Source organism: Lontra canadensis, unplaced genomic scaffold (genome assembly GCF_010015895.1).
Source record: "Lontra canadensis isolate GAN:19392208 unplaced genomic scaffold, GSC_riverotter_1.0 scaffold21, whole genome shotgun sequence".
In the NCBI taxonomy this organism is placed as follows: Eukaryota; Metazoa; Chordata; class Mammalia; order Carnivora; family Mustelidae; genus Lontra; species Lontra canadensis.
The window spans coordinates 23,888,848-23,913,587 of NW_022631015.1; the positions used below are offsets into that span (position 1 = coordinate 23,888,848).

Below are 24,740 nucleotides of genomic sequence, written 5' to 3' on the forward strand. Positions count from 1 at the left end.
TGATACATTTCTCTTAAAGCCACTTAAAACCCAGCGACCTCAGCAACCACTTAAAACTCAGCGCCTGGGTGGCTCAGTTGGTTAAAGCTGTCTGCCTTCAGCTCAGGTCATGATCCTGGGGTCCTGGTATGGAGCCCCACATCTGGCTCTCTGCTCAGCAGAGAGCCTGCTTCTCCTTCTCTCTCTGCTACTCCCCCTGCTTGCTCTGTCAAATAAAATCTGAGAAAAAAAGAAAAGACCTATAGGGAGAGACCTATTCTGGTTGGCAGAGCAAATGGAGTGGAAGTAAACTGGACAATGGGAGGAAATTTGGAGCCACCATTCTGACCTTACCTCCCATGCTGGGACTCCAGCAGATAAGGTGGGAAGTTGCAGAATCACAGCCATTTGTGGCTTCTAGTGAGAACTGTGAATTCGAAATTTTCTCTGATTTTGAAGATGAAGGCTACTCACACAAACAACAGATATTTTTGTTGTTACTGACTTTTAGCCCCAAATATCAGCAGTTCAGGCTATCACTCTCTCCTGTGCTATTTTAGGTGATGCAGTGCGGGGGCTCCAAAACGATCCAATATCCACAGCAGAGCACAGACAATATTCCTTCCAGGTTTCCATTTACTTCTCCGCCCTGGCATCAAAAACTCCTGGAATTCTAAAGACGTTCTAATGGCGATCACCTCTACCAGGCCTAAGGGTCACATGAACATCCACTTTGTTTCACTGAGGTATGACTGAAAAAGTGGAAGCAGAGTGCACACCGTAATCATTTATGTATGCACTGTGAAAGGGTTCCTGGCTATCTGCTTTATTCTCATACAAGTGCAGGAGAAATGCTTGTTCTCAAGAGAGTGGAGACAAAAATGGAGTTTTTCAGAATAAATGTTTATTTAAGAATTAAGGAAAAACAAAAACATTAAAGCATAGGAATACATTGACTGAATACAAGTGTCTCGTTTGGTCTGAAATCTTGAAAAAGTTACTCTAACTACTTACCTGAGGTAGATTTAGGTCGGCACTGTCTCAAGAGAACCTCCATCCATCCCAGAAGTTACCTTCTAGTTTTGGCTACAGGCTCCCAAGTGGTCCTCTCCAACCTCAGGTTATGCTCTATGAATAATACCAACACCTTTTTCCCCACGGTTAAAGCCCTCACACTCAGACCTGTCTCATAACCCCGACTGTTCTCCATTGGAGGGATGGTCCATCCTTAATTTACTTAGACTAGAGACAATTACCAGTAAGATTAGTTGAAAGAAGGGGCAAGTCATTGTTCTACCAACGATACAAACTCTGTCCCCTTCTCCAAGTTCTAATGACTAACAAGTAGCCATAAGGACTAACTTTCGTCACCACCATGCCATATACCCAATACTATTTTAAGTATTACAACCACCAAACGTGTACTAGTGATAGGCATGACCTGCACCAAAGAGAAACAAATACATCTTGCGTGTTTTAGCACACTGGGCAACTTTTCATGGTATAAGAGCTATTTTATGAAAATTACTAAAACACAACAGATCAAATAAACTTCCAGCATTTGTTTTCTAAAAAGAAAAAAAAAAAAAAAGACCAAAAAAACCCCAAGAAAACCCCACCCTAGAACCAGATTCCTTATTATCACTATAAGCTATATCCACTGACCCTAAGATTATCAAGCTCATCAACCAGTCGTTAGGATCAAAGCTTAGAGCCGTACACAGGCAGCAGTCGGCCACCTCCCTAAGTCTGATGCCAACACTCTCTCGAGTGCAGGGATTTGTTAAAATAAACCAGAGAACCCAGACTAGCAACAGAATATTTACTCACCAGTCTATCGCCCCAAATACTGTAGGAATCTTAAGCATTTATACTAAATGTCTTTTAATCTGAGGGAAGAAAAAACCCCTCAGAATTGTCCATCTATAATCACTGGATTAATTATAGTATTTCTAGAGAATGTTACAGATAATCATTAATTATCTTGTTAAATCGGAAATAAGTGCTTATCCTTAAATGTCTGATGAACCTGCCCACTCCTTTTCCCTTCTAGCATTCAGAATCCTACGTTCCAAGCCACACAGATACCTTATGTTGTGGTGACTGCAATCCTTTCCCTAGGAATAAAAAGTATTTTCTTTCCTTGGAAGAACTGAAATAAATGAAAGGCTTATCATTATGGGGCTTGGTTCGCTAAAAACAGCAGGAAAATGGAGTGAAAAGAACACCAGCTTTGGAGTCTGGGATACTCAAAATCACGAAGTTTTAGCTCCTTCATGAATGACACATCCTTTTGTGTTTTACTTTGTGCCTCCTCAGGCTTAAACCTTTCTTCTGGTTTCCCTTAATCGTTCTGCAAGGAGCTGAAGAGCATTTTATCAGTGAAAGAGACGAGTTAAAGTCATAAAAGTACGGGATGCTAGCTAGCAACATCAGGACATGACTGTTAAACTGAAATCTGCGTTTCTGAGTTTAAAAGAAATCAATCTCTAAAGCCGAAATTTCAAATGCCAGTGATCCTCTCAAAGATGTTTGAGGGAAAGGAAATTTTTGAGGGCAATGCCTTAACTCACACTAAGTAAAACGCTGAGTATTCTCTGTATGAGGTTGGCCCTCCAAAGGGGGAACTTTTGGGAAGAGTTCTGATCTAGGGGAACTACTCCCTAGCTGTTCAGTTCTTTTCACTACCAGCAAAAGGTTCCCAGGCTACTGTCAACACACTAGTCCCCATTCTAGCCAAGAATTAAAAATCGACAAAGGCCGAATCAATATAATCCTTTTCCCCCAACAGGAACACATGCCACACCTTCTATCACAAAGTTACAGTCCTTTTCTTTATTGGATTTCCAAATTTTAAAAAGTGAAAAGTAAAGCAATCATTAAGTGGTTCAGATAAAAGAAAAGCATCTTTACCTGAGTTACCCATCAGGCCTACTGTGACCTGCCCTAGCTCCTCCCAGAACAAGTTTCTGGGTATCTGAACAACGGTTTACATACCGCCTCCACTGAAAGTCACCTCTACCATATGGGTCAACTGTTACCTATTATATGTACACAGTCCACAGTTCGAGCTCTCATTGGCGCAGAATTTTCCACAGAGCACGTTCTTTGGGACCCAACGAGGGAGGAGTTTCTAGCAAGGCTTTTTTCAGACTCAAGGGGGTTTTTCACTAATGTGAGTTCCCTGGTGTACCACGAGAGCTGATCATTGACAGAAGTTTTTCTCACTCAGAGACCCTGTAAGGTCTTTCCTCAGATTGGGTTTCTTTGGTGCAAACCCAAGGCGGCTCTCCAACTCATGTTTTTGCCACATTCAAGACAAATATACACATTTTCACCAGTATGGCTTCTCTGAAGAGTAAGAAAGTCATAATAAGAAGCTTTTTACATACTTGCCGGGGTCTCCCCCCATTGTGGGCTTTCTGACGTCCAGTGTGACGTGCATACCATCCAAAGCTCTGTTGACACTGAGGACATTTAAGAAGTCCTCTGGTGTGAATTCTCTCGGGATGAGGAGGGCTTGAGCACTGCTAGAAAGCACTCCCACACTCACTGCATTTGTAAGGTTTCTTACCTGTAGGAATCCCCTTGTGGGTGATCAGATACAAGCTTGGACTAAAGGTTTTTCCCAAGCCTCAGAGCATCTGTTAAGGTTTCTCACTGAAGTGATTGATTTAAGTGTTCTGTGAGGGTCACTCTCTGGGCAAACCATTTCTTGACTTCCCACAGCTGTATTCTCTGGTCCCCACGGAAGTCCGAGCTCTGAGGAAAGTCTGAGATTTGCCTAGAGCTCTTTACTGGGTCCTCTGACATGTTGTAAGTACATTTCTTAGGGTGTTCTAACTTCTGGTCTGTTCAAGACATTTGTGAGGCTTCTGACGCATGGGGAGGACTGAGCTCAAGACCCTTCTCGCCCATATTACAGAGATACGTTTTTTCACCGAGATGGATTGTCTGATGTTGAAGAAGGGCTGAGCTCTGGTGGAAGCTTTTATCACACACACTGTATTTGTAATGCAGCTCCTCGGTCTGCGTTCTCATTTTCTGCTGGGCTACAAAGTCCATGCCCAGGAGGAAGCCACTCTCGCACGCAGACCACTGATGTGGTTTCTCTTCCATGTGAATTCTTTGATGCACAATGAGGTCTGAGCTACAGCTGAAACTTTTCTCATATTCAAGGCATTTAAAAGTGTGAGTGTGAGTTGCCTGATGCCTGATTAGGTTGGCACTCCGGGTAAAACTTCTCATACATTCCAAGCATTTATACGGCTTCTCACCTGTATGGACTCTCTGGTGTACGATAAGGTCGGATTTCTGGCCAAAGCATTTCTCACAGGCACCACACTTATAGGGCTTCTCCCCAGTATGAACTCTTTTATGAACAATGAAGGCTGAACGGTGTCGGTAACTTTTCTCACACTTATTACATTTGTAGGGCCTTTCGCCAGTATGAGTTCTCTGGTGGCTAATAAGATCTGATTTCCCACTAAAAGCTTTTTCACACTCCAGACACTTAAACGGTTTCTCCCCTGTGTGAGTTCTTCGGTGTCTTATGAGGTTTGTGCTTCGACTGAAGCATTTATCACACTCACTACACAGATACGGTTTCTCGCCTGTATGGCTTCGCTGGTGGACAAGCAGATCAGAGCTCTGACCGAAATTCTTGCCACAGATATCGCATGTATAGAATTTTTTACCTGCATGTGTTCTCTGGTGTCCCGAAAGGGCCAGGTGGTGCCAAAAGCTCTTCTCACATTTGCTACATTTATAAGGTTTCTCGTAATTGTGGATCCTCTGGTGTGAAGTAAGATCTGAGCTTTGGACGAAGGTTTTCTCACACATATCACATCTATAAGGTTTCTCCCCAGTGTGGGATCTCTCACACATAATAAGAGCTAAGTTCTCACAGAAGTTTTGCTCACATGCAAGGCACTGGTATATCTGATCATCTATTTGAGTAATCTCATGCACATGAATAAAAATCTTTCTACCCTTCTGAGGGCATCCATGATAGATTTTCCTCTTCTGAGTTCTCTGATTATATCTCTCTTCTGAAGTGAACATTTTCTATGGCTCTCTCCTAGGGAGTTTTCCACTGGTCTTCTTGACCCATCGTGTTCTTCACAGTTGTTTTCTTGGTAAGAACTGGAAAGATATATCTGTTGTAGGCCTTTCAGTCAGGAGCAGCTCGTCTCTAAACGTTTCCAGCATCATATACGCTGATTCCTTACTTGGTATTTCCAACCCTGTAAGACAAAGAAGTATGATTTATATTCCTGTAACTAAGAAAAGAATGCTCAAAGTTAAAATTACTGCAGGGAAGACAGAAATTCTCCATCAGACTCCATACGTGCACCACTTTTTACAGGGGTTGAAACCAATTAGTTTTCCTCTTTTCTAATAGTAAACTAGTTAGCAATGCATGGGAAAAAGACAAGGAAGAGTTATTTCTTTTATGAATGAGCCCGGGTGATCTCAAAACCAGGGCTCCTCCTCTTTCCCTGGCTTCAACTGAGTAATCAAGGCATGCCTCATAGTTAGTAGGCTTGCTCAAGAGGAAAACCGCCCCCAAGGAACCCTGGAGAAGGGAGGCTTCTCCACCGGAAGGTTTGGAAGGAAAACGGTAATGGTATTAGAATTCCCACAGGGAGAGAGAAGGGCTTCTGTGGCTCCGTCACCCTAGCTGTGTGATGTTGGGCAAGTTATTCAACAACTCTTCCCCACCTAGATTGCTCCTCCATAAGATGGGATTTATAACAGAAATTATTTCACATTGTTGACCTGAACAGTAAGTTCATCACCCTGCATCTCGTGGTAAGTACACGGGGTTAGCTCGCGTGCTATTATTATGATAAAGTTCTGATCAAGTGAGCACAAACCCTCCTCAAAAAGAAAAATTCTGACGACTACAGATGAAAGCCGGGCTTCAAACCGTTTTTATACCAGGCTTTTCTTTATACAGTGAAGAGATGTGCGAGAATTTCTCTCCTCTCGGATGCTTACACAAGTATTAAAGTCCCTGGGGTTGAGCATCTTGAAGATACAAGGCCTTCTACAGAGGAAGATCTTTCTAACTTAACTGGAAACAGCCCTCTCTGCTCAGGCAGCCAGTGCTCCTCTCCTCCTGGGGAAGAGATGCAGTCATCTGAAAAAGAGTCGGAGATCAAGAAGGAGAGCGAGAGGAGAGACATACGGAGATCTTCCAACTGAGGACCTATTTTCCATGAAGCTACTCCGGTAGATGAACTAAAGGCATCAACAGAAATACGGAAAAGCAGGCGGATGCCGTACACTGGGCTGACTCGAGAGCGCAGCACATGGCGTGGAGTGGGCCTTCCATTTATTAATCGCTCACAATACACCAAAGAAGAAACATCAGAAACAAAAGGAGGAAAAACACTGTTTTCTGTGTCCTTCACGCTTACTCTTTTCAATGATCATTTCCATGTCTGACCCTCTCCTCACACATTCAAAGCCCTTCCCTGCATTTAAGGAGTAAAAGCTGATGATGGTGCTTCCCGCATTACTGTGGAAATTTAAGCAAACCAGAAACAACAGAGCACAACACACACGCTCAAAACAAAAACACGAACCACCACTTCTTGTGCTCCCACCACATCAACCAGCTTCTTGTGTGTGTGGTCAGGCACTCTGCCTTTCCTTCGGTCGTTCTGGATGACAGACTGCCTCTGCTCAGTCCGAGGACAAGCCTACTGTCGGTGTCCTGGGTTCCATCCCTTTCCTCCACGAGGACGTCACCCAGCAATTCTAACCTCCCGGTCCCGCACCAGTTCTTTTCTTCCAGATCACACTAATCAGCAAACTGGCTGTTTCTGTTCTCCCAGAGCAAGAGTACAACCAACGCGAAAACCGCTCTTGCCGGCCTCACCCTCGAGCTGTCACCCCACTTCTCTGTTCCTTTTACAGCAAAATTCCTCAAAAGAAATAAATCTGTTCATTGTCTCCAACTCTTGCCTTCTAAGGTTTCCAGAACATCCTCCAACCTCACAATCGTCCTCACCACTCTGCCAAAACTGCTCCTGTTGGAAAGCCCCAAGCCCCTAAGCCACCCGCCTCCTGCTTTCCGCTCGGACTCCCCTCCCTGCTCTTTTGCTGAGCACACGCCACTTGCCCTGGCCTCCCTGCTGCTGCTCACACCAGCCGGCTCACCCCCCACTTCAGGATCTTTGTACCTGCTGCCTCTCCTGGCTAAGGCACTGTCCCCTCTAGATTTCCAAGTTTCCCTCCCTCGCCTTCCTCAAATCTTTGTCTGGCATCCTACTTGACGCTGTAATACACCTGCATCCCAGCTGACCCACCTACAACACTCCCATCCTTCCCTGTTTTATTTTTCTCCATAGCATGTCAGACCCTACAGGGCCGGGATTTTTGTTCATTTCATTTGCTGTTTCCCTAGTACCTGGCACATAGTAGATGCTCAACGCTAGAACGGAAGTCCTTATTTGGCATCTATGGACTCCTAAATAACCTAGGAAAACTGTGAAATTGCCTGCAAATGTTATTTGGTATGTGTACATTCTTCTAGGGACAGAGCCCACTGTTCTCCAACTGTGAGTATAGGCCTCTAGGTCTCTGTGTATTCATGTGTGAGAAAACACTATGAGAACGAACTGGACATGACCCTTTAAGTGTGATGGACCAGAACTCAAAACAAAGTAGCTATACAAGCAGCATAAGCAATGGCCACCTGAATTCAAAGGAAACAATGAGCCAAAGGGAACCAGAAGATGGATGACTTTCTGTTTCACCAATCTGCTGACTGGTTTTCCAATTCCCATTCAGCGATTTGTAAACTCTCCATGTGAGAGGCACAGAGACAGTTGTTCTTATAAAAAAAAAAAAAAAAAAAAAAGTTATTTTTAAGTATCAAAAGAAATCCCAAGGCTCCAAGTGTCAACTCAACCATGTTCTCACGTTTTAGTTTTAGGGAATGAGAAAAAACTGGATGGGGTCGGAGTAGTTTGAGTCAAGGCATAGACCATCTACAAGAAATGTAATGCTAAAACCACTAAGGAGGGACAAAAATGAGAGAAAATGGGAAGTACCACTGGAAGAGGAGTAAAGTCCACAGCTCTGAGAAGGGGAAGCAGGTGAGCTAAACAAAAATGATTCACGTTTATATTAAATACAGTAACTCTACACGCTAGATTTAAAATATTCGATCACACCACCATGATTGATAAAACTATTACAGAAATTGCATTTTTGGGTCCAAATTACAAGTTCCAGGTGACTCTTATAGTATCATACAAGAATCCCTTGCCCTCCAAGATCATTTCTCTCTGTTCATTTGATCACGGATACCCTAGGAAGTAAGTGTACACACCTGAGCTGCCAGTGAACCCTGCTCCCCAGTGAAGCCTCTTAAACACAAGCGCATTTCTGTCCTCATGATACCAGAGAGTGAACACTATTCTACGTATGTATCAAGATGCTGGGTCTCCAAGTTCACCTTGCTGACTCATGTCTCTAGTTCTCAGGGGTTGCCTGCAACGGCGGGCACCCACAGGGCACAAACCTCGATTACTGAGGAACCATGGGTCTCTGGACCAAGAGTCATCCAAAAACTGCTAACAAAAAAACAAAACAAAAACAAAACTGACAACTGTTAAAAAAACAGATGACGTACTAAGCGCCAAAGTACATTCTGCGGCTGTCACAATCAGCCCCCAAAGCCTACAGTGTCATGAAGAACCCAGCAGCGCTTCGAACTCAGTGCCCTGCGTCTGCTCTCGCCTTACTTCCAGTAAAACAGGAGGTGAGCAAAGCAGCTGCCTGCAGCTGAAATCCGGACCCACTCCACCACTCCTCTGCCTGATCTCAGTTCCGGGCAAATCCATCCTCTCCTAAACTGTGGAGTCACCCTGTAATCTTCTTGCTCTCTTGCCACAATCGAGCCATCAGCAAATTCATGGGCTCCATTCTCAAAATCAGAATGCAACCACCTCTCATGGTGTCTCCTGCTGCAACCCTGGTCCGGATCACACTCATTCTCACTTGATGATGACAAAACCTTCCTAACTGGTTCCCACCAGTTAAGGGCTGTGGGGGTGCTCCTCCAATCTGTATGCTGAAGCCTTAAGCCCCATGACCTTGGGATGTTACTGTATTTGGAAACAGGATGATTATTTATTTTTTTAAAAATATTTCTTAAGTGATCTCTACACCCAATGTGGGGCTCGAACTCACAACCCTGAGATCCAGAGTCACATGTTCTACTGACTGAGCCAGCCAGGGACCTCTGAAGACAGGACCTTTAAAGGGTAAAGTTGTCTAATCCAATCCAATGCCACCGGTGTCATCATGAGATCAGGACACAGAGGTATCAGGGATGGCATGCAGGGGTAAGACCACATGAGGACAGAAGGTGGCCATCTGCAAGCCAAGGAGAGATCTCAGAAGAAATCAAACCTGGCACTCTGATCTTGAACTTGCAGCCTCCAGGACTGTGAGGAAATAAATTGGCTGTTTAGAGCGCTCAGTCTGCGGCGTTTCACCACGGCAGCCCCAGCACTACTGCCATCCTCTAATCACCACCTTCTTTACACTCAAACCCTCCACCCTGCTGCCAGTGAACTCCAGTTAAAGTAAGAGAATAGGTTCTCCTCTGCTCCCTTAGGTGGCTTCCCCTCCTCCCCCCGCCACCAGACTCTCACAATGGCCCAAGACACGAGGGCTGCTCTGCCACCCCAACCGCTGTGCCTCTCATTCACTTTCACTGTTCTCCCTGCTCGCTGCGAGAACAGACCCACAATGGCCTTCTGGCTGTCCTCGTTCACACACTCCCCTTAGGGCCTTTGCCCATCCTTTCTTGGGTCCCCAGCTTTCTTCCTCTAGGGAAGTGCACAGTTATCTCTTAATTCCCTCAACTATTTCTTCCAAGGTCACTTCTCAAGGATGCCTCTCCAGACCACCGGATTCAGAACTGACCTGCCCCCGCGCCCCAGTGGTCCCTAGCCAGCTCTTCTGTTCGGTTTCCTCCACAGCATTTACCACCTTCTGATACATGGAATAAATCGTTTGTTTATTGCCTGAAACACGGCAAAGATGCGTATCTATTTTGTGTGCTGCTCTTTCTTTAGTACACAGGGAAGCGCCAGGCACACAGTTGGTGCTTAATAAAACCACCTGCTGACTGCACAAGTAAGTCCTTGTCATTCCACTTGTGTCCCTATGGTACAGGAAAAGGGCCGTATGCCAAAGGCACGGGAGCTGCTCGGGAGCCACTCGGTCGGGTATATTCGAGGAGACGGAGGGCGCAGCTCCGAAGGCCAGACGAACTGCAGCTTACCCAGAAGCTAACTGGAAGGAACGCAGCCTTGACTTCCTGGTCCTGAGAATTTGGTTTCTCAAGGAAGAGCGAGTTCTGTAAGACACAAGTATAAGAAAAGGATAAATAGTTTCACAGGAGCGGATTTAGCCCCAGGTCGTTTCCCCCAAAGATTCTGAAAATGGGTAAACCAGTTTCCTTAAAAGAGCAGTTGGGTTTTCTTATATAATCCCTTAAATTCAATTCTGAGGAGGTTGATTATAGTCTTAAACCTTCCAACAGAACTCTCCAGAAAAGGGCGAACAAAGAACCTGAACGCCATCCGCACCACCTATAGCTTCTCGGGGACCGTAACAACACGGAAGGCAGCGCCACAGCCCTAACTCTCAGGGGAGCCCGCACAGGCCGGGGCGTCCGTCTCCCCGCGGGAGCCTGGGCCGCCCTCGCCTGCGGGGCCGTCGGGGCCACAGAACGCACCTGCGCGCTCAGACCCGCGGCTCGACCGTCGGCGCCCGCCCTTCACTGGAGGGCGCGCAGGGATCGCGTTTCCGGTTATTCAACGAAGGAGACCTCTATTTCCGCATAAACAATTCGGGAGGCAGTCAACTAGGGGCATAAAAGAGGTTCGCGCACTCAGACTTGCCCGCCCGTTCGTTCCCGCAGCAGCTTGAACCTGCCTTTTCGAGGTCGCGGAGGCTTCGGTTCCCTCAAGGCCCTGGACGATCCGAATCGAGAGGAGCTGCTCAGCCCCAGACAGCGCGGGGACACGTGGCGGGGGCCCTCCCGCGCAGCCTCAGGGCGAAGCGGCCGTAGTTCACGGCTCTGGCGCCAGAGTCAGGCGCAGCAGACACGGGCGGTTCTCGCGCTCCCTCACAGGGCACCTGGGACACCTGCACAGAACCTAGAGGCCGGCAACTTGAGGACGCTGACAAATAAACAGCGCGCTGGTCAAGGAAGACCAAAATTGAAAGCCCAACGCGAGCGGCGGTGAGGGGCTCCCCCACTCCGTGCTTGCTCCGGACAGCGCCCGCCGGGCCGCCGGACCGTCCGAACGAGGAAGTCAGGGACACTAAAGCTTCATTCAACGGGGATTTTCTAGAAAACCTGTGAGCTTCCATGGCAATGACTTAAACCTGACTTCAGTGCATAGAAAACGGGCTCAAAGATGGAAGAAGAACAAACTACCTCTGGAAGAGGGACAGGGGACACGGTCAGAGAACAGTTCGGAAGGGGGTAATGACGGCTGCAGGAGTCCGGATTCCCGGGACAGCCTGGAAAAGCTGTGAGAACAGGAGAAACACATCACAGCACAGACCCCAGCGGGCCGGCTCTCGACGCGGGCTCTGCGGGCTACTACTGAAAGCAAGAACCTGAAAACAGGGGGGACAGAGGAGGGCTCGTGGCATACCAAACCAACCTAGAGTTTCCTGCCAGAAAGAGAAAACCCACTCTGAGTCCCAAAACGTGTTTAAAGTTCTGAGCTGAGCAGGACATCAGGAAGGGCCTTAACTCACACAGCAGATTACAGGCAGTCCTGGAGTGGCAATTCCTCAGGAAAGACAGTAAAAAGGAAGGAAGAGGAGGAACGCTTTGGACTGCACAGTGAAGGAGAAAAGGAGGAGAGAGAAATTTAAGGTCCTTTAAGATGAAGGGAAAATGTTTTTTAGAAAAAAGGAAAATAAAAAAGGCACAATCCTTGTCCCCACTATCTTCAAAAACATACCATCTAGTTAAAAAAAAAGAAGACAAAAAATCCGCAAAACTTTACCAAGGTGTCACTGAATTAGCAGTCTTATTAAACATGTTATGTCCTAATAAAACGGACACAATCCAACTAAACACCGGGAGGAGGAGAGAGAACAAATTGAAATAACCGCATCAGCCATTCATGGAAGCAGGGGCTAAGGGATACCACTAAAAACTGAACACCAGATAACTGAAGGCTGAATAAGAAAATGGGACTAAGGCATTACAAAAGATCTATGCTCAAAGGTAGTCATGATAACAAAAATCAAACATTCTAAAAAAGTTTTTAATGAAAGAGCAATGAAAACACAAGTAGCTGAATAAACAGGACAAATAAAATAACATGATCTATTGAGATAAAACTTATCAAGTGTATCAATTACATGGGAATGGGTTTGGCTCACCTATTCAAATTTTTCTCAGGCTCACAAAGCACGACCCGACTATATGCTAAATACAAGAGACACTTAAAGATTGAGAGAGACTCAAACTAAAGGGAAGGAAAAAGGAATACAGGCAAATAGAAATAAAAGGAGGTCTTATATTCAAGATATCAGGAAGAGAAGAATTCAGCCTGAAAAACATTAAACATGATAAAGGACACTTTTTAATGTTGAAAGTCATTATCATAAGATAACTTGTAACGGTTATGATTTTGAACCAAACCACACAGCACTCACCCTTACAAAGCAAAAACTACAATAGATAATAAGAAATACAGACAAAAACATTAATAATAAAACAACATACCACTATCAGTAGAAAGACATATAAAGTAGAAGAAAAATAAGTAATGATGCAGAAAACCTAGAGAATCTAACTAGTAAATCTTATGATAGCTACTGAAACTTACACCCTAATAATAGGAAGTAAACTTTCTTCTCAAGCACACATTAATCAGTCACAGAATTGTCATATATTATGTCATAGAAACAGCATCAGTAAATTCCATAAAGTGACATGAAACTAAAAATTCATTAGAGTACCAAATTAAAAAAGCTCCACCTAAATGGGAAAAATAAAACAACTCTTCAGCAAATGGGGAAATGAAACAAAATTTCTAAATGTTGATAATTAAAACTATTACTGATTATAATCTATGGAATAAACTTAAAGCAGTGATCAAGGCTATTCATGGTCTTAAATAATTTTATATCAATAAAAAGAATTAAATGAGCAAACTAGATTCTCAGATCAAGGGGCTAAGAAAAAGGTACATCGAAAGAAATTAAGGAAGGGGCGCCTGGGTGGCTCAGTGGGTTAAAGCCTCTGCCTTCGGCTCAGGTCATGATCCCAGGGTCCTGGGATTGAGCCCCGAATCAAGCTCTCTGCTCAGCAGGGAGCCTGCTTCCTCCGTTCTCTCTCTCTCTCTCTGCCTGCCTCTCTGCCTACTTGTGATCTCTGTCCGTCAAATAAATAAATAAAATCTTAAAAAAAAAAAGAAATTAAGGAAGAAAATGAAAATAAAAATGGAAATCAGTGAACTAAAGAGAAAACAACCTAATTATAAACCAAAATTCTACTTATTTGGAAAAACTTAAAGAAGTGATACACTACTAGCTAACTTAGTGAGAAAGACAAAGTACAAATTTACAAAAAAAGAAAAGGATAAATAAGACATACAAAAAGCCCCACATACAGATAACACATCACTTTGCAGATATCTACACAAATAAATGTGATAACCTATGAACTGTGTTTTTTACCATGTAAGGGCCTACTTAATCAGAGGGAACCATTTTGTTGCAGTAAACTTAGATTGACCCTATGCAGTAAACTTAGATTGACCCTGCCCCTTCCAGAGGAACTTACTTGCAAAGCCTAGATACAAGGGCGGGTAAGGCCAGGTGAAGACGTCCAATCAGTGGGGCGCGCATATATTTACTGAGGTGAGTTTAAATCGCATTGGCCACCTGTGTGTGGGCCGGGCTCAACCACCCCTATAAAGGTTAGTTTGTGAGGCTGAGTAGGAGAGCGGTGAGAGCCGTGGCCCTCGGCAGTGGCGCTGTGGGGAATGGCCTAGCTGCCAGCAGCCTCCACGCCAGCAGCCTCGCCACCCCGAGCCCCAGCCCCGCCATGAACGGCCTCGCCGCCCGGAACCGTGGCCCCACCTGGAGGGGCCTCGCCCGAGCGGCGTCATTCCAGGGAGCGGCCTCGTCTGGGGAGCAGCCTCACTGGCAAGCAGCCTGGTCCGGAGCGGTGGCCTCTTCTGGGGAGCAGCCTTGTCAGAGTGGCGTCATGGGAGGCAGAGTCTGTGTCACCGGGGTTGTTGTCCTTGTCATCGTCGCTGTTGTCATCAGGAGCGGCCTTGTCTGGGGAGCAGCCTCATCCAGAGTGGCCTCTTCTTGGGAGTGGCCCTGTCTGGGGAGCAGCCCTGTCCGGGGAGCGACCTCGTCAGCAGCGGCCTCGTCCTGAGAGCAGCCTCATCCAGAGCAGCCTCATCCGGAGCGGCCTTCTTGGGAGTGACCCTGTCGGGGTCATCGGCATCGTCTCTTCATAAGAGATGGCTCCTACCAGTCAGTTTGATTTTTGATGCTTTGTGCGAAATAAAGCTTTATCACTTTGTGTCAGTCTCGTTCCTTTGATCACAGACCCTAACATACCAGACTGTTTTTTACCAAAATCACCCCTATCCGAGACAGAAAGTTTTAAAACACTAATATGCACGGAATAAACAAAAAGTTGTTAAGGAATCAGCCCACAAAAAGCACTGGATCTAGATCATTTCGTAAGGGTATTCTAATAAACTTACAAAGACCAAATAAACCCAATGCTTCAAAAATGTTTTCCAGAGCACTAAAAATGAAGAAAAACTTCTAGTCTTTTGTGAAATAGTTTAACATTGACAACTAAACGTGATGAAGAGTATAAAAATGTTTATAGCCCAGTATTAGTGTGAAACATACTAACAAAAATCTAAAAGCACATTAAAAAAGTGACGTACCATGACAAAGTAGGAGTTATTCACAGAATGCAAGATCTGTTCAATATCAGACAATCCATTAATATAAGATCACATATTAAGATTGGCTATTTGACTAAAAAACATTTTATGTGTAAAAAGAAAAGGACAAAGTCAAAAGTCAATGGACAAACAGAAAAATTTGTAACATATATTTGAGATAAAGAAATAATATATCTACTATATAAAGAGCTCTTAAAAATGGAGAGAAAACACCAAAAACCCAAGAAAAATAGGCAAAAGACAATACACAAAGATGAAAAAATGTTCCTTAAGCATATAAAAAGATGTCCAATCTCACTCATATTTAGAGAAATTCAAATTAAAAGTACACGAAGTAACTAGAAAGAGAGGAACTTCATCAACTTGATAAAGAATACAAGAAAACTACAACAAATGTTATACTTAGTGGTGAGTAACTAGAAGCTTCCTAGCTATGATGAGGAACAAGGTAAGCATATCCCTTTCTACCACACCTTTTCGATGTCATACTGGAAGTCTTAGGTGACACCATTAAGAAAAGAGGAGGAAAGGAAAACTAGAAAGAATGGAGGAAAAAATAAAGAACTGTCTTTGCTTACAGATCATATGGATTGTCAGTGTAGAAAATACAAAATTATCAACCAAAAAAAGGGGAACTAATAAACCAGTTATAGCAAGCATGTAGGATACAAGGTTAATATATAAACGGCAATCATTTTCTTCTGTACCAGCAATAAAGGATTGGAATTTCAAGCTAAAAACACAATACCATTAGCACTTCTGCAAAATGAAAGTGAAATACTTACATATAAATCTAACAAGATCTACATGAAAAAAACAAAGAACTCTGATGAAAGAAATAAAAAAGAACTAAATAAATGAACAGTCTATGTTCATGGATAGGCAGACTCTATATTGTCAAGATGACAATTCTTCCTACCTTGAATCTATTGACCAAACTCAATTCCAATCAAAACTCCCGTAGGATATTTTACCGATATTAACACACTGACTCTAAAGTTTGTATGGAGAGCAAAGGACCCAGAATAGCCAGCACAATACTGAAAGAGAACAAAGCTGGGAGGACCGACATTACTCAACTTTAAGACTTACTACAATGCTACAGTAACCCAGTGTGGTAGTAAAAGAATAAACAAGTAAGTAGAACAGAGTCCACAAATAGACTCACATAAATACAGCCAACTGATCTTTTGACAAAGGAGCAAAGGCAATACAATGCAGAAAGAGTCTTTTCAACAAATGGTACTGGAACAACTGGATATACACATGCAAAAATATAAAATAAACAAAGACTTTATATCTTTCACAAAAATTAACTCAATATGGACCACAGATTTAAGTACAAAACCCAAAACTATAAAACTCCTACAAGATAACATGGGGGGAAAATAAAGACAATGATGACTTCTTAGATATAAAGCCAAAGGCAGGCATGGTCTATAAATGAAGTAACAATCTGGATTTTATTAAAGTTAAAAACTTCTGGGGTCCTAGGATCAAGCCCCGAGTTGGGCTCCCCAGCTTAGCAGGGAGTCTGCTTCTTCCTCTCCCTCTGCCCTTCCCCCGCAATTTGTGAACAAGCTCTCTCTCAAATAAATACATAAAATCTGAAAAAAAAAAAAAAATTTGACCAAAATCCAATATACTGACAATACTAAATTCTAATAAGGGTATGAAGCAATGGGAATGCTTATTCATAGCTGGTGGGAATGCAAAATGGTACAGCCACCTTGGAAAGCAGTTTGGTGGTTTCTCACAAAATTAAACTTACTCTTACCATATAATCTAGCAACTGTGCTCCTTGTACTTACCCAAAGGAGCTGAAAATGTATGTCCAGGGGTGCCTGGGTAGCTCAGTCGTTAAGCATCTGCTTTCAGCTCAGGTCACGATCCCAGGGTTCTGGGATCGAGCCCCACATTGGGCTCCCTGCTCCACGGGAAGCCTGCTTCTCCCTCTCCCACTCCCCCTGCTTGCATTCCCTCTCTCTCTGTCTCTGTCAAATAAACAAATAAAATCTTAAAATTAAAAAAAAAAGAAATATATGTCGACACAAAAACCTGCACAAGGATGTTTATAGCAGCTCTATTCATAATTGCCAAGACTTGAAAGCAACTAACATGGCCTTCAGTCAATGAAAGGATAAACAAACTGTGCTACATCCAGGCAGTAGAATCTTGCTCAATGCTGCTAAAATGGACATGTGCTATCTAGCCATGGAAAGACATGGAGAAACTTCATAGCATTTTAGTAAGTGAAAGAAACCAGTCTGAAAAGGCCACAAACTGTCCAATTCCAAGTACATGACATTCTAGAAGAGGCAACTATGGAATCAGTGAGAAAGATCAGTGGTTGTCAGGGGGTAGGGGGAGAAGGATGAATAATGAAGTACAGAGGTTTTTCAGAGCAGTGAGACTGCCCTGTATGACACGATAAATGGTGATATACATCATTATACATTTGTCAAAAACCACAGAATGTAAAAAACAAAGAATGAACACTAAAGTAAATCATGGCCTTCGGGTGGCAATGATATCTCAATGTAGATTCACCAACTGTAATAAACATAGCACTCTGGGCTGAGATGTTGATAGCTGGGGAGGCTGGGGTGGGTGGGTGGGGGGTGGCAGAACACATACAGCAACACTATGTACTCTCTACTCAATTTTGCTGTGAACCTAAAAATACTCTAAATAACAGTCTATTTTTAAAAATGAAATAGTTGAAAAGGTCACGTGAAATACTGTTTCTCACCTATCAAGTTGGAATATGTTGAAAAGTATGACAACACATGTTGTTGTCAAAACCGTGGGGAAACAGACACTCTCATTTGTTGCTAGAGGAAAAGCCAATTAGTACAACTCTCCGGAGGGGAATCTGACATCTAATAAAACTAGATATGCATTTATATCTGACTCAGAATCCCACTTCTAGAAATTTACTGTGAAGATACACCTCCAACAATATAAAAATTTAAAGTATAAAGTTATTCGTTGTAGCAATGTTATACTTTAAAAATACTTAAAACTTAAATGTGTGCCCATATGTAAGAAAGTGGTTGGACAGACTTGGTATATGCACATATAATGGAGAACTATGAAGCTGTTAAAGAATGAAGAAAACTTTTATGAATTGATGTGGAGTGATTTTCAGGACATATTACAAATTTTTTAAAACAATGGTATAAAAAAGTATCTACATTTTGTGTAAGAATGAAGTAGAAATAAAAAACTACACATGTATCTGTGGGAGCTTGCGTGGCATGTTTCAGCTCAGGTCATGATGTCAGGGTCATGAGACCGAGGCCCGTATCGGGCTTCATGCTGAGTGTGGAGTCCGCTTGGGGTTCTCTCTCTCTCTCTTTCTCTCCTTCTGCCCCTCCCCCTGAGTGCTCTCTCTAAAAAGGTGAAAGAAACTAATGAATGTCATTATCATCACAAAGTAGGTGCATTGGGAATAAAAAGGACAGGAAATGGGAATAAAAGGACAGGAAAATAGGTGGAGGGAGGGAGTCACCCCTCTAGGACTATACATTTTTGTAACACACACATTTTTGCTTTTAGAACTGTTACATTTCACATATTCAATAAGTAAATAGACAAGATACGAGAGAGAAATGTTAAAAAGCAATACAAACAAAAACAAGTCTGTTTCAAATGAGTAACACCCAGAAGGGGGAAAAAACCAACAAACTCAAATAGTACTTAATTACAGTATTAGGACTATAAAAACTCAAGCTAAAGATAAGAAGAACTATGAACAATCACTGAATTCTCATTAGAAGCAGTGGTGGTAAAGATTAACTACTTAATGTATACCCTAGGACTACACAAGTAAGTAAATATACTATGGGTAAAATGGCACACTGGGGAGATTCCTCACTGTCGGAGAAGGGAGTTATAAACATAGAAAAGGGAATGGCAAGAATGAACTCTGTAGTGTTTAACTGGAATTAGAAGTATCCATATGAGGCCAAGGTTTTACAGTATATATAGAAAAAACAGAAATGCATGTATGTGTCAAAGTGTGTTTTTATTTTTCTAGTAAGGTCTGCTGAAAGGTCGTAAGAAGAATGAAATCCTAGTAGTAATGAGCATACCACACACTCAGGTCATGGTCTCTAAACACCATTATCCACTGAAAGTTATCAGGGCTCCTAGAAGAAATGGCCGATTCCAGGGTTTAGAAAGTACAATATGATCCCAGAACATTTTGTTGTGCCAGAGGATAACAAGTGCTCAAAAACGAGTGACAACGTGCCAAAAGGACCCAGAAACCAGGCCGAAGGGGCTGCTACATTACAAATCTGGAACAGACACTATCAAGATAAATAGTAACTGCAATAAGTTAATAACACAATAAGAATCCATGAATCTATACAGATCAAAAAAAAAAAGTGAGTAAAGATGGAGAAGGGAGTTTTTCTTCTATTAAAAAAGTCAACAATAAAATGTAGAAGAAATGATGGAATTTTAAAAAATCACCATGTTCAATCAAAAGAAGAGTATTTGTTTCAGGTAAAGATCTAAAGATCCAGTGGGTGAGAAGTTTATGAGATCAGGATATTTACAGAGTCTGAAAATATCTCCCTACTAAATATTTAATAATTAGAGACAAGAAGACTAATTCACAGTACAGAAACCTGGAAGTTGGGACGCCTGGGTGGCTCAGTTGGATAAGCGGCTGCCTTCGGCTCAGGTCATGATCCCCAGGGTCCTGGGATCAAGTCCCGCATAAGGCTCCTTGCTTGGTGGGGAGCCTGCTTCTCTCTCTCCCTTTGCCTGCCACTCTGCCTGCATGTGCTCTCTACCTCTCTGTCAAATAAATAAATAAATAAAATCTTTAAAAAAACGAAACAAAAACCTGGAAGCCATCATCTTAACCAAGTGATCAAAGTCACCATTACCAGTGACATGATGTTAATTTGCCTCACAGAATGTAAAGAATAGGACAGTACATCACCTCTGGGCCAACTTGCCAAAAATGTATAACCTGAACCTAATTACGAGGAAACATCAGGCAAACCCAAATTGAGGGAAATTCTACTAAATACACGGCCTAACCTCTTAAAGGGGTAAAATAAAAAGTCAATGGGGCGCCTGGGTGGCTCAGCCTATTAAGCGTCTGCCTTTGGCTCAGGCTGTGGTCCCATGGTCCTGAGATCGAGTTCCACATCAGGCTCCCTGCTCAGTGGGAAGTCTGCTTCTCTTTCCCTCTGCCTCCCCGCCTGCTTGTACCCTCTCTCTCTTGCAAATAAATAATTTTTTAAAAGATTTTTATTTATTTATTTGACAGAGAAAGAAAAATCCCAAGTAAGCAGTAAGCAGAGAGGCAGGCAGAGAGAGAGGGGGAAGCAGGTGCCCTGCCAAACAGAAAGCCTGATGCAGGGCTCGATCCCAGGACCCTGAGATCATGACCTGAGCCGAAGGCAGAGGCTTAACCCACTGAGCCACCCAGGTGCCCCTCGAATAAATATATCTTAAAAAAAAAAAAAAAAAAGTCAAGGTTATGAAAGACAAAGTCTGAGGATATATATTCCACGAAGAAGAAAACAAGACATTTAAATGAAATGGGGACTATGGATTGATGTTGGCCAACAAAAACCTGTTTTTTCCTTTTCCTTTCTGAAAAGGACACTTGTGAAAGAACTGGCTCAATGTGAATTAGACAATAGTATTATATGAGTGTTAATTTCCTGACTTTGATAACTGTAATAAGAGAGCAGCCTTGTTTTTAGGATATAAACTGTTGTGTATTTTAAGACAGGCAATCTTAACTGGTGTTCTAGGAAGAATGAAGCCTTATAGAAAATGATTTAAGTAACTATTTTTTCAATTCTTCCAAGAATGTAGCTAGGTATGTAGCTAGGAGCACTGTACCTGCATAGGAGAGAAGTTAATTCATTACATACTTTAGGACTTTAGGGCTTAATTCTCTTAAGACTTTAGGGCTTAGTATGTCATAAGACTTTAGGGCTTAGTTCTCTCATAGTCTGAGAAGAATCACTATGTCTATAACCTGCTCTCAAAAGGTTCAGAGAAAAACGTGTATACGCATAGGTATGTGTATACAGAGATACACAGAATCATAAAGCGAATATAGTAAAACGTTAACATTTAGAACCATGGGCAAAGGGTATATGAACATCCCTTGTACTATTTTGCAACTCCTTCCTAAGTCTGAAATTATTTCAAAAATAAAAGCTATTTTAGTTTGTTTTTTAAAGAGCGTGGTAGCTGAGAGTCGATATATTATGCTAGTTAAAACTAAATGTTCAAATTCTAGAATCAGATTATGGTTCAAATTCCCACTATACTCCTCGGTAGCTGTAAGAACTTGAGTAAATTACTTAACTTCCTTCAGCTTCAATTTCCCCTTTGAAAAAATAGGTAAGATACTATTACATGCCTCACGGAGCTGCCACAAGAACTTAGATAGCACCACCAAAGGACTCAGCTCAGTGCCTGTGTCTCAACACTCAATAAATGATAAGTTCTATTATTTTCTGAATTCCTTCTTCACACACACAGAAGCCCTGTTTATCGAGTCCCTCCTCTGCACCTACCTCTTCGGTAAAGCCTTGTTCAAAATCCATAAAAAATAATCAACTAAATCATAAACAATAAAATTACTCAGCCAGTTAATGATGAATATGGAGATTATGCAAAAACTAGAAAAACATTTATGGAGAAACAGTAGGAGGAAAAGGAAAAACTCAGAATCACACTTAAGTGAAAATATGCAGGCATATGGACAAATAGCGAGTATAAGCTGGTATATGGAAGCTTTGTCTTTTAAAATGTGGGTTACCGCTCAGGTCAAAAGGAAAGCAGCGTGGAAATTAAGGATCTGAGATTGGTCAGAGCTTGGTAAATGAAATCACAGTACTCCCTAAAGTCATCAGCCCAGGGTATCATATTTGCCCTCAGGAGCCAAAAAACTGTGGGGCACCAAGAAGAAAAAAAATTAAACAATTCAGGAAATGGTTTTCTTATCCTAAGTCTTTTAGATGTCAGCACCTAGAAAAGAGTCTGGTTGTCAAAACTTAAAGTAGACTGTGACACTTCCCTAGTTCAAGATATTGTAACTGTTTCCTATCAGACTCAGAATAAAACCCAGTTCTCACTGTTCCATATAATGTGGCACCTCCACCTATCTTTAGCCTCACGAGCCACCTCAGAACTTTTGCACTTGATCCTTCTACCTGCAATGTTCTTCCCCCAGGTAGCTGGCTTCTTTATTCGATCCAAGTTTCTGCCTTAAAATTAATTCCTCAGGGTGCCTGGGTGGCTTAGTGGGTTAAGCCTCTGCCTTCGGCTCAGGTCATGAGCTCAGGGTCCTGGGATCAAGCCCTGCATCAGGCTCTCTGCTCAGTGGGGAGCCTGCTTCCCTTACTCTCCCTCTGTCTGCTTGTGATCTCTGTCAAATAAATAAATTAAAAAAAAAATTAATTCCTCAAAAGGAGGCACACCCTGACTACTTTATGTAAAACAGCTGTGTCCTCTTATCCTGTTGTATTTCTCTTCATAGCACTTCTCACCCTCCAACATTGTGGCATATATTTTGTATCTGTTAATTTGTTTATCTCTCCTACTAGAATATAATTTCCACTATTAGGACTTATTCTTTTGTTCACTGCAATATCCCTAGACTCTAGAATATGTCTGTTGAATGAATGAAGAATAGGAATAAATACCACAGCAAAATAAAGGACCACCATACTCCTTAGAGCCCCCATAGCAATGCAACAATTAGGCAAGTAGCCCTGGCTGGTCCACCAGAGGACCCTCCTCTAACAGGTTTCTCCTACCTCATCTTAGGAAGAGACTGGTTCTCTCTTCCATGGCTAGGGTCAGAGTGTGCAGAATAAGCAGGCACAAGCAGAGAAGCTGAGCATAGAACTTCAAAGCTCAAGTTTATTCCTACAGTTAAAGGGTGTATGGGACAAGGAAAGTCAATAAAGCACTAATCTAAAAAATAGCTAACGCTTACTGTGTCAGACCTGAGGTGAGGCATTACCTCATTTACCTTTCATTGACTGCATGGATTACCTCCTGGAGTCTTCCCAAGAACTCTGTAAGATAGTATTAATACCAATATTTGCACTAACAAGAAAACCTGATGCTTATGGCAATTAAATAATTACCCAAGAACTAGCAGCTAGTAAGTAGCACAGCCACAATTTAAATTTCAATTTTCTAACTACGGAGCCTAAGCAGTGGGCATACTGCCTTTTTCTGGATGCAAATCAATCAAGAAGCAATTATTACAAGCCTATTGTGACTACGTATGTTGGAAAGGAGTAGAAAATACACTCACATTGGTAGAATAGGATCCAGTTTTATCACTCTGCTATCTCAATAGGTAAGAAAGTATCAATCCCCTTTTCATTTTATCTTCTCCCACCAGTACTCCCTTCTGCTCACCTGCTCCAACATCCACATTTATATAGAAACATACAGCCTGGTATGCCACTTACCATAACAATGAAGACTCAAGACTGTCTTCCTTTTGGCTTCAAAAGGTCTCAAGTCCATGAGTATTCATAACACTCAATTCTTCCCTTTCCTAGAGGAAAAATCAATAATGTCGAAATTTATAATTTTTTTCTGAAATTTTTATTTTTTCTGGAGCTGGACGTCTAAATATTGGTCCCATTTACTCTCCAGTCTGGTTGTCATCCTTCAAGCACATCTTCCCTCTTCCCACATTTGCTTACGTTCTGTTTCTCCTGCAAGAAGTAGCAGCTACCAGGAGCCATCACTTCCTTCCCAACCAGCACTAGACAAAACATCAAGAATCCTTCTGGATAATGACTAACTTGAACTTCTTAAGAAGCCCTGAGTCCTGTTTTACTTGTTTAGACTTTTCTTTCTGCTAATTGTTTTTTGTTTGCATTATCGCAACTTCTAAGGTCAAGGACCCATTCTTCTACCACTATACACCCCAAGACGGAGTTGAGAAGCGCATATAGTACAATATTATATATAATGCAGTTTTCTAAACCAGTTAAGAATTGATTAACAATCTTCTGTATATATATTTGAGTACGACAAAACTAATCTCTGTCTTAAAGATGGGGGGGACTTCATTCAATGTCCTTGGGTTTTCCCCATTATGAGAGATATGGATCGCTTAGAAAAGTGCCGGGTAATGTTTACTATTATTCTCTCCGAGAACAGCTGTACTGAGCTGCTCTTCTTTCAACTTTTCATTGACTGCCTCCCGGTGCGCGCCGTCAGGGGGGTCCCGGACCCCGCTCGGCGGCGAGCGGCAGGGGCTTCTGTGCCCTAGCGCAGGCCGGGGGGCCGGAGAGGGCGAGGGGGGTGTTGGTTCTGGTCCCGCCGCGCCCCTCCTCCTTCCCCTCCCCCGGGCCCAGCGGCCGCGCCCCTCCCAGGCCCCGCGGGCCGCGCTTACCCCGGCGGCCGCCGGCACCGCCCCTCCGCCTGGGACCGCACTTCCGGTTAGTCTCGGGACACTCGGGTTTGGGTTTTCCGGCGGCCGCAGGCTTCGCGGCGGTGGACCTCAGGGCCCACCTTCAAGAAAAAAAGGAAAGCAAACCTGGGGGGCCGACGAGAGCCAGGAGCTCTCCCTTTGCGCGGCTCGGGAGGGGAGTTGGGGCCAGGCCGCCCAGTGAGCGCTTTAAGGGCCGACAAGGCCGGCTGCGCGAGCCCTTTCTGCCAGGCTGGGAAGCGGCCGGCGCAGCCCCGCCTCTGCGAGTCACATGACCACCCCTGCTTCGCAGGCTGGGGCGCCCCGCC

The 24,740-nt window shown here is 43.2% G+C and overlaps 1 protein-coding gene across 5 annotated transcripts; it reads right to left on the reverse strand.

Annotated features, from left to right (window-relative positions):
* Positions 1-864: 864 nt before the first annotated feature.
* ZNF322 (zinc finger protein 322) lies at positions 865-24,716 on the reverse strand. Of its 5 annotated transcripts, XM_032861693.1 has the most exons (5): positions 24,397-24,716; positions 23,459-23,547; positions 23,008-23,053; positions 10,292-10,366; positions 865-5,225 (listed from the first exon to the last, which is right to left on the reverse strand). In XM_032861693.1, the coding sequence occupies exon 5, from the start codon at positions 5,041-5,043 to the stop codon at positions 3,835-3,837; it is 1,209 nt and encodes a 402-aa protein (XP_032717584.1). In that variant the 5' UTR covers positions 5,044-5,225; positions 10,292-10,366; positions 23,008-23,053; positions 23,459-23,547; positions 24,397-24,716; the 3' UTR covers positions 865-3,834. The 5 variants fall into 5 exon arrangements, with proteins under 5 accessions (XP_032717584.1, XP_032717583.1, XP_032717582.1 ...); XM_032861692.1 differs by lacking the exon at positions 23,008-23,053 and having other exon boundaries at positions 24,541-24,716; XM_032861691.1 differs by lacking the exon at positions 23,008-23,053.
* Positions 24,717-24,740: the final 24 nt, after the last annotated feature.